Source organism: Amphimedon queenslandica, unplaced genomic scaffold, assembly GCF_000090795.2.
Source record: "Amphimedon queenslandica unplaced genomic scaffold, v1.1 AMPQUscaffold_13246, whole genome shotgun sequence".
In the NCBI taxonomy this organism is placed as follows: Eukaryota; Metazoa; Porifera; class Demospongiae; order Haplosclerida; family Niphatidae; genus Amphimedon; species Amphimedon queenslandica.
Window position 1 is genome coordinate 28,859 of NW_003546518.1, and position 10,285 is coordinate 39,143.

At 32.5% G+C, this 10,285-nt stretch overlaps 1 protein-coding gene and 1 long non-coding RNA gene across 2 annotated transcripts in view; both read right to left on the minus strand.

Annotated features, from left to right (window-relative positions):
- Positions 1-6: 6 nt before the first annotated feature.
- The window catches only part of LOC100639160 (tyrosine-protein kinase Tec-like), a 25,416-nt gene continuing 15,137 nt past the window's right edge, over positions 7-10,285 (minus strand). Inside the window, exons 3-16 of the mRNA XM_019999723.1 lie at positions 4,987-6,105; positions 4,583-4,639; positions 4,281-4,335; positions 4,168-4,232; positions 3,095-3,219; positions 2,969-3,040; positions 2,795-2,862; positions 2,596-2,702; positions 2,354-2,442; positions 2,138-2,268; positions 1,639-1,822; positions 1,427-1,503; positions 1,270-1,350; positions 7-602 (exon numbers count right to left, since the gene is read on the minus strand). Coding sequence (XP_019855282.1) covers positions 516-602; positions 1,270-1,350; positions 1,427-1,503; positions 1,639-1,822; positions 2,138-2,268; positions 2,354-2,442; positions 2,596-2,702; positions 2,795-2,862; positions 2,969-3,040; positions 3,095-3,219; positions 4,168-4,232; positions 4,281-4,335; positions 4,583-4,639; positions 4,987-6,105 — 2,317 coding nt within the window. The 3' untranslated portion in view covers positions 7-515. The remainder of the gene's footprint in view (positions 603-1,269; positions 1,351-1,426; positions 1,504-1,638; positions 1,823-2,137; positions 2,269-2,353; positions 2,443-2,595; positions 2,703-2,794; positions 2,863-2,968; positions 3,041-3,094; positions 3,220-4,167; positions 4,233-4,280; positions 4,336-4,582; positions 4,640-4,986; positions 6,106-10,285) is intronic.
- On the minus strand, positions 8,217-10,229 carry LOC109584114 (uncharacterized). The gene is made up of 4 exons (XR_002185848.1): positions 9,018-10,229; positions 8,849-8,970; positions 8,350-8,475; positions 8,217-8,300 (listed from the first exon to the last, which is right to left on the minus strand). It is a non-coding gene; the product is annotated as an uncharacterized LOC109584114 (long non-coding RNA).

Consider the following 10,285-nt stretch of genomic DNA (forward strand, 5'->3'; position numbering starts at 1 on the left):
TTTACCAACCCCCTTCAGTAACAACACCATAAGCTCCACGACCTAACTCTTTACCAGTCTCCTTTAAATCAGGCAATAGTAATGGCTCAATTTTAGCCCTGTCCATTTTTACACTACTAGCACTACAGACTAGCAGGAAGTAGATAGTGTTGTCTACTATAGAATAACTGTGGATTTTTGACCATCCCATACATAGAATCATAATGAATATAATTTGGTCAAGCAGTTAATAATCTGCAAAACTATTATGGGTATTTTTAAAAATAATAATGATAATTATCTTTTGATTTCTGCATGACCTACTTTCAGTGTTATTTCTTACTTAACAACTGATTTCTGTACAATTATATACTGTTAAGTAGCTTAAGTTCAACAATAATAAAAGTAGAATTTACACTGTCTTTATTCGTTAAAAGTAAAAAACACATGACATACAGCAATAGATCATACACAAGGAGGCAACATAAATGCAAGACACTAAAATTAATAGTTCATGCGTGTATAATGGTGCATGATTAGTCAATCGCATCACTATAATCATCTCCTACCATGGCTTTGAGATAATCAAGGAGGACAGCAAATGATGGCCGTTTGAAAGGATTCTGTATACAGAGAATGAGTAATAGCAATGACCTCTAGCTTGGGAAAGTTTCACTGTTAAATAATTATACTTTAATTGTTAACAGCAAAGTTTAACATATGAAATATTTCTACAATGAAAAATAACATGACTTTTTTCTACTAGTTATTTGTTTGCAACATGAAATTTTCCAAATCTATGGTATCTGCTCAGCAAGTGAAGTCTATCATAATATAAATAATTGTAGATATGAGAATATGAATTTAAAAAATCTAAGCTGGTTAAATCTGCAAAATTTTAGCCAACATACTAATTTATACTTATGATTTATTTTGAATAGCCCCACAAGCCAGATCATTTGGATCATCCACTCAAATGACTGTAGGCTGGAGAATTGTCTGCAGGCTCGTAAAACTGTATCAAAGCCCCTATACTGTAAAATTTTGATGTATTCAGGTGATAATTTCAGCCAAAAACATGCTAACTTGAAGACCATGTATTTGACTATCTGTACAGTACTATAGTTTTATATGACTAATTTTAATTACATGTACATGTACAAACTACATTGTAGGTTCAATTTTAGTAGGTTAACCTGCAATAGATACATGTACATGTGTAAGATGCTATTTAAATCATCAATTGAAATAATTGGCTAAAACATTTAAACATTGTAATGTATATCATACCTTTTCCCAACTCCTTGTCATTAAATCATAAATATTAGAAGGACATAATTTAGGCTTTTCTAATCGATATCCCTTTAAAACCTAAAACAGAGCGAGTGAAAACAAAGGTAAAATGGTTAAAATGGAGAAGTATAGAAAAAGAAAAAAACACACTTACTCCATCTAATATTTCAGGAGTAGTAAAGGCTGGGTAAGGAATTTTACCACCAGTCCACAACTCCCACAACAAAATACCTAATGACAAAATGATTAATAGCATTAAGTACATGTTTTGCTTTTTTGTCTTGCTAATTGCACAAATTACTAATTTTGTTTGATTCAGTGCCAACTTAACTTCAAAATAAAATATTAAAATTACAAATAGCTTACCATATGACCAAATGTCAGATTTGCTGCTATATCTAGCATGAGTTATGACTTCAGGTGCTGACCACCTTGCAGGAAACTCTGCACCTTCAGATGCTGTGTATTCGTCGTCAGGAACAAATCTTGCTGAGCTAAAACCACCGACTTTAACAATATTCCTATCACCAACCAGACAATTTATAGCAGCCTGTAGGTGTGTGTAAAAGAATGGCGAAACTATGAAAGTTAAATTTTGGTGAAGGACATTAATTTTGTGGTACATGTAGCTGGTTAAAATTGGCTAATGTTTAGATGGGTGTGTATTCAAAAAACATGGTGTAAGGAAAACATGCAGAATTAAAGCATGGACTATAGCAAGATGAGAAATAACTTTAAAAAAACAAATGAAGCATCTGTGAAAGTGCTCATCATGCAAATGATATTTAAAAGATAAATGCAGCAAGCACTTCTATACTGACCAACAGGTGAAAACCCCCTGACTTAATTTTAATTATTCACTCACCAAATTTCTGTGTATAAAACCAGACTGTTCAAAAAACTTCATAGCAGCACAAATCTGTAGAGCCATGTCAAGTATTATGTCTGTCTTATCTACTAAGTGTTTATTTTTACGAAGATACTGGAGTAGAGAACCTACATTGTAAAGGGGAGGAAGAGAAAATTGCTGACAAACAAGGTATCAAAAAGATTATTCAATGTTAATTCTATTGTATCTTACCATTAACCATTAATTCAGTGATGATATAAACAGGTCCTTGTCTGATACACACTCCATATAACTTTACTAAATTATCATGTTGGAATTTCCTGCAAATACAGAAATACAAAATGTATAGGAGACAGCCTCAATAATGACATGCTGTATTTTAATAAAAATTATAGAAAAATTTTTATACAGGCATGGCATTCTAATGGCATTACAAGAACATAAATATGATGCAGAAAATCAGCAAAATTTACATCATCAATATTGCTTCTTCAATGAAATCATCTTCATTCATTGCATCTTCCTTTATCATTTTAATAGCAACATCAACTTTATTACACCATTGACCAATTACTACTCTCTAAAGGAAAGAAACAAATTATAAGACAGGAGACAAAATGAGCATTTAAGAGGTATAACTGTGCTACATAATGTGCACAGCAATGTATTTACTTTAAACTCTCCACTACTTAATTCGTCACCTAATGACAGCTCAGATTTATCGATTTGCCACTTATCATCTGTAATAGAATGAACAAGATAAAAGAAAGTAGGTTTTGTGAATATTTTTGTCAAAATCTCAATTTATACAATTCTTTATGTGTCATTGTATTTATCAAAAATTACCAAATGCAGATGAAAGAACTGGTTGATCAGGGACCAACAAAGCAGGGGGTCGTTTTAATCTGGTAGCTAAACCTAATGATGATCATATGTGTATTAATAATATCCATAGCTTCAAATGAAACTGACCTCCTCCATTCAGTTTGTGATAGTCAATAAGTTCTATAATTGTTGGAAAGCGATGTCTCTCAGATATAAAATATTTTTTCTCTTCATCATTTTTAATGTGATAATGCCTAACTTGACCTTTAAAACTAATAGCAATGGAGGAAACAAAAAAAGAGACAACTTTGACTATAGTCTCAATGTACATTAGGTTGTACATCAATGAGGATATTTCCGAGGAATTAAAAAACTAAGGGTGAAGCTACCACATTGCACGATTGGACCTTGCCAAGAAAAATTACGAGATTATGTTGAAGTTAATAGTCTAAATTCATTATCAAGGTTTAGGAATCATAAAAAATTGAACATTATTAATAAATAAAATGATACAGAATTACTGTGTAAAACAGCTGTTTCTTAAAAATTGAAGGGAACTGATGATGTATGAAGATGAAAATGAAAAAAGGTGGCTGAACAAAACGGCCGGTTTGCCGATTTTTTAATTTCCTCTTAGACAGGGCCTAGAGCCACGCTAGTGGTACCATTGGAGTCCTCTGGTCAAGATAAGGTCCTCTATAAAGTCTGGTGAGCATAGGAGCTCGTTTTCCCGGTATAGCAAGGCTGCAAAAGTCGTGGCAGCCATTTTGTTTGGGGGTGAATCCTACTTAGTAACGCTACCACGTTACCAATAACCGCCATTAATTTATGAAAGAATTATATGCACATAATCGTAATCAAGAGTAGACTACTAGTCTTGATTACAATTAAGATGAGGAGGTAGGTAATCATAATCATTATTTGATTATCATAATTTTTCAAATTTTAATTATTTTTGGTAACCCTGCCTGCTACAATAGCATGACTTTATAGTATACTGGTAATTTTGGAGGGGGAAAATTTTGGCAAATTTGGCCATTCATTGAAACAAAATTCATCATTTTGAGCACATACTCAATGGTACATGGCCACAAATTTGCCAATTAAAACCTACCACTCACCAAAAATTTAGCAATTTACCAAAATTTGTCTCCTTCAAAAATACTAGCTATATAAAATCTCATTAACCATCTCAACATCAAAAAAACTAGTAGGCATACCATAATGATACGGTATTGTAGTTTTCTCGACTGGAATTTCTAACAACAAAAGTTCCATCTTTATTCTACAGTGATTACAATGTAGTGTCAATGATTATAGTAATAATGCTTACCTCTTGCTTGAGTATAGTCTCAGCTTCGACACGTGATAATGTAGGAAAAAACCAACTAAAAATATAAATAAATTAAAATGATTTTCAGAATGTAGCTACATTGTAATGTATAAGATGACCAAGGACACTACTATTCATGGTTCCCAAATTATGAAATTAAAATTATTCACCACACACATTTTGGGAATAAAATTCAGGCCAATAATGCAAAATATACCAATTGAGAATCCTCAAAATGATTGATAATATTAGTTGGATTGCATTTTATTTTCATACATGTACACGAGTTCAATGGAACTTACTTTTCACTTTCTAAGCCAACCTTCTTAACATTATTACTACTAACAAACTCTTCTTTTCTAAAATTACACAAAAATTATAATAACAAGTGTAAAACATTTATGAGGCAAGCCTACACAAGCAATGCACCATTCATATGGATTGCACTGGATCTGTGCATCTATATCAATTAACCTGGCATACATGTATGTAAAAACACTATCAATGTTGCTACTATTCATGTAATAATTATCAATTGATTGGATTGGTTATAATTATTGAATGAGAAAATGGAAATTGTTGTTAACCTACAGTTTGTATCTTTTCGGTGAATTTGGACCTCTAATCTTGCATTATTCTTAAAAATACACTACCACTCTCCCATTGTTACATGTACACAAATATACATACAAGATATGGACCTTACCTGCCTACAGTCAATGCTTTGGACTGCTGCTCCTTAGCTAATTCTACTCTGACCTCACTTTCTTTGTGACATTCAGATAGCTGCTGCTCGTGTTTTCTTATTGCAGTCACCTCCTTCATTGCAGTCACCTCTATCAAATCCTCTTCTTTTAAATCTACTTCTCCTTTATTCAGTAAATCTATATTGTCTTCTTGTTGCTTAAGTTCATTTTTACTCCTAACGGTTTTCTGTAGTACATGATTTAATTCATTTTCTTTCAATAAAAAAATACTTTGTAAGTGTTTTACTTCTGCTGTCAGTCGTTCATGATCTATTCTCAGTTGCTCAATTTCTACTTTCTCAAACTTTAATACTTTAACTTCTGCATCTAATTCACGAATATGTTTTTCTGCTGCTTCATTCTCTTTCATTAATTCTATAGTACTTTTCATTTTTGGATATTTTGATAGAACCTGCTCCACAAATTCACAAGAGTTGATCATTTCTGGTCTATCACTAGGAACATCATTGAGACATTGCTTAGCTAAAGGAAAAAGCTCTTTCTCTTTTGGTATATCTTTAATGTAGTTTGATCTTCTATCCCATTCTGGTACTTTTTTGAAGGATTTTTTCTTACCAGGTTTAGGAACAAACTGGTTTGTAGGCTCAGGGAATTGACCAGTAAGTACATGAAGAATGAGACAACCATAAGAGAATACATCTAACTTGTGATCATATACCGGATTATCTTCAAGAGCTTCTGGTGGCATTACCATAGCATTACCAGGTGCTGTAGTGAGGTGATGCTTTTTAAACGTATCGGCTAATCTTGATACTCCTAGATCTGATATCTTAGCTGAGTATGAAGAGGTCAGTAACACGTTATTAGCAGTGAGGTCACGATGTACAATAGGAGGACGTTTACCATGAAGATAACACAAACCCTTAGCAACATCAAGAAGAATAGAATACTTCATTTGAAGTGGTAGCTCTTCTCTCTCCAGACATTGTGTGAGTGATAAAGGAAGATACTCCATTACTAACATTGGTAATTGTGAATGAGGAGGATAATAGACACCAATTAACTGGACAATGTTAGGATGCCTTTGCTGACTGTGAAGAAGCACCTCATCACCAAATCTTCTTAAAGTAAAGTCCTATAAAAATTAATGGTTTAGATTATTACGTACACTTTTTATAGTAGAGTCAGCAACCTACTATTGTACACCATCGATATTCCAATGTTTTTTTCTCACAGTTTAGTGATCAGAAGCCAGTGACTATAATTTTATCTTGTGATAGAGTTTTTGCTGTGTTTTTATAATAAATCTTTAGTAGAAATTACGAACACATACAAGTTCAGATAGACGCCATGCATTGTCGTTTTCCTATTTTTGCTCAGTAATGAAGTAACTGGCAAACAATTCATCATATTCATAACAAAGCCCTTTCTTTTTGCTCCATGATGCACTATTCAGTTACAAGAAAGAGCTAGTCTTTACTGAGCTAGAGTGAAGAGAACACACACCTCTATAGATCTATTCGATCAATTTTTTTCAATTTTTTTATTTTAATTTTTTGTTGAGAGCTAATGGGCAAAAGAAAAAATTTAATATTTTTTTAAATTAAATTTTATTTTAAAATTAATAAAAATTAATATTTAAAATTTGAGCGAATGCAAATGTGTGTCTTCTCTTCCGAAAAATCAACTCTAGGCGGCTAGTAGCGCAGTGAAGAATATCTCTTTCTTGTAACTGAATAGTGCATCATGGAGCAGAAAGACAGGGCTTTGTTATGAATATGATGAATTGTTTGCCAGTTACTTCATTACTGAGCGAAAATAGGTAAACGACAATGCATGGCGTCTATGCGAACTTGCATGTGTTCGTAATTTCTACTAAAAAAATATATAAAAACACAGCAAAGATGGATCTCTATAAAAGTTGCTACAGCTGTAGAGGAACATCTGATCTACAAGATAAAATTATAGTCACTAGCTTCTGATCACTGAACTGTGAGAAAAAACGTTCGAATATTGTGTACGATAGTAGGTTGCTGACCCATACAAAATTTAATTCCCTTTATACCTGTACAATAACATCATGAAGCTTCTTAGCAGCACAGGTTGTTCCACTAACTATTACTTCAGTAACAACACCATAAGCTCCACGACCTAACTCTTTACCAGTCTCCTTTAAATCAGGCAATAGTAATGGCAAAAGCCGAGCTCTGTCCATGATAAACAGGAAATGCACCTAGAGTTTAGACCACTAAGGGGTTGGCTCTTCCTGCATGGTCAGTATAATAATGACTGACCAAGCAGTTACATCTCATACTTGCAGAGCCATTTTAAAATTGTGTTTCAATTAATAATGAGAATTATCTTTCAAGAACTGACACAAATCTTAAATGCAACTGCATGTGAATAGTAAAACATGAAAAGGAAAGGAAAAAGCAAAAAATAAGTGTGGGAAAAAACAATGATATTCAAAAAGGGAAAAAGTTACTATGAGAATAACAAAAAAATAATAAAACAACAAAATAATAATAGAGATTATAATAGTCAAATGTCAGGAGAATTGACACCAGTAAGACAAAGTTACATATATGACATACTGTTATTACTATGCTACCTGCTTATTCTCAGCTCATGGTCTTATTCTCAGTCCATGGTCTAATTTGTATTCACAGATTACATATTTTAGCAGTGCTAGTACTGTTGCTATTGTATTTGTTCATTCCTTTTGATCTACTGCCAGAATCAGCTATTGGTCTCATTGGTTTGATTGATGATGGACTTGTGCTACTATATTTTATAACTGTTATTATATATGTGACTTTATTGTATAGATCTTATGTTACTAACAGAGCTATCAATTAATATTATTCAAAACTAAAAATTATAATTACTATATTTTTCTAACAAATTTTGCTACTAAAAATGTGCCTTCAATCAAAAAATTTTAAAATTTATTAAAAGTACTGTAATTTAAAGAATACTGCAGTGTTTCCACAAATTATTTTCTTTTTTTTCTTGGCCAAGTACCATCTGGATTTCTTATTTATATTGCTACCATCTACATAGCATTTATGATTTATAATTACACATAATTAAATCAACTGACTTGTCCTCCATATAAACCAGAATCTGATATTGTTTGTCTAAGATCAGTTAATAAATCAAAACTGTTTGTCATGTAACGTAATTTGTATCTAATCGACTAAATGAACCTGTTTTAATATTATTAGTGTGAGGATGTACACATAATTTTAAATCAATCAAGTAAACTTCAACTCTCAAGTGCTTAACATATTTTCTATACTCTACTACATTCCTAAAGATAAACAAATAAAACAATACCATACATAATACTTAATTACTACCTAATAATAGGTCTTGATCCTACCAATAATCCATACCAACTCAGTAAAAGATTCCATGCAGGCTCAGGTAGTATGTATAGTCCAGTTCTTCCATTAGATGATCATTCAATGTTTTAGATACATTGTCTATGTAAAAGCATTGACACAAAACAATTAAACACAAGAGGGACGACTGCAAGGCAAGTATAGACACTATAACTGATTAGCAGCTGTGCTTTGTGGGGCAATCAAAAAACTTGTATTGATTAAATATAATACCACATACTGGTTTATTTTTGTGTTGAAATATTTTTGCAGATTTTATGGTTTCTTGCTCTTTTGTGAAATTTTTTCACCACAAAATTCTGCATTTCTATTGCAACATGGTGCAGTCTGCAAGCTATTTGCAAAAATTAATTCTGCGAAATCTTAGAATGCAAGGTTTGCAAAAATTTTTTCTACCACAAAAATAAACCAGTATACAGGTACACAAAATCACTGACAACACAAATTGATTTACTTTTAAACAAAATAGCAGTATCAATTGGTCCTGGATGAGCATGTTCAGCAGTGGCCTGATCCCATGAATCAAATCCAGTGTATTTCTTCCACTTTTTGAGCCATTTTTGATCAACAAGATACCTAATATTAATAATTATAAATTATATTTCAATTTATTACTAACTAACCACTTGTCTCCTTTCTTCAGACGTTGTGTCAAAAGAGGGCTACTCAATTGCTTTGAATATCATATGAAGGAATGTCAACTAATGGTAGAGACTGCAAAGATGATAATAGTTCATTTTTTGATACAACTGCACTTTCAAGTGTTTCACTTGATTTCAATGTAAACTCCTTCAGTACTTCTGCTACTCTTTTCTCACATTCTTCATGACAGACAGACAATTGCTCCTCATAATTTTCTACTATAGTCACAATTTTTGCTTCATACTCCAGATAACTTGGCTTCATATTCTTTTTCTAATCTAAACAGCTTTGATTCATACTCAGCTAGCTTTGATTCAAAGTTTTTTTTTGCTTCAGAAAGCTTTGTTGAATGATTATCCTTTAATTCAGATTCTCTTTTCTTCAGTAGTTAAATGATGTCTTCTTGTTGCTTAACTAGTTGTTGATCTCTGCATCTAATGGTTCCCTTTAGTACTTGAGTGCAATCATTGAATTCTCTTTCTTTCAATGAAAGAGCATTTTGTAAACCTGTCACTTGCAAATGACATAATACTTAAGTCTCCTGTCAGTCGTTTATTATCTGCAGTTAGCTGTTTCTCAATTTAAGTTTGTCTTTCTCTATTCTCTCAGCTTTTAATACTTTAACTTCTGCATCTAATTCATAAAAACAATTTTCTGCTGCTTCATTCTCTTTCATTAATTCTGTATTACTTTTCATTTTTGGATATTTAGATAGAACCTGCTCCACAAAATGATAACAGTCGATCATATCTGGTCTACCAGTATGATCATCAGCTAGACATTGCTTAGCTAAAGGAAGGAGCTCGTTCTCTTTTGGTATATCTTTAATGCAGCTTCAGTGATCTTCTATCCCATTCTGATACTCTTTTGAAGGAATCCTTCCTTCCTGGTTCAGGTAAAAATTCCTTAGTAGGCTCAGGGAATTGACCAGTAAGTACATGAAGAATGAGACAACCATAAGAGAATACATCTAACTTGTGATCATATACCGGATTATCTTTAAGAGCTTCTGGTGGCATTACCATAGCATTACCAGGTGCTGTAGTGAGGTGATGCTTTTTAAACATATCAGCTAATCTTGATACTCCTAGATCTGATATCTTAGCTGAGTATGAAGAGGTCAGTAACACGTTATTAGCAGTGAGGTCACGATGTACAATAGGAGGATGTTTACCATGAAGATAACACAAACCCTTAGCAAACATCAGAAGAATAGAATACTTCATTTGAAGTGGTAGCTCTTCTCTCT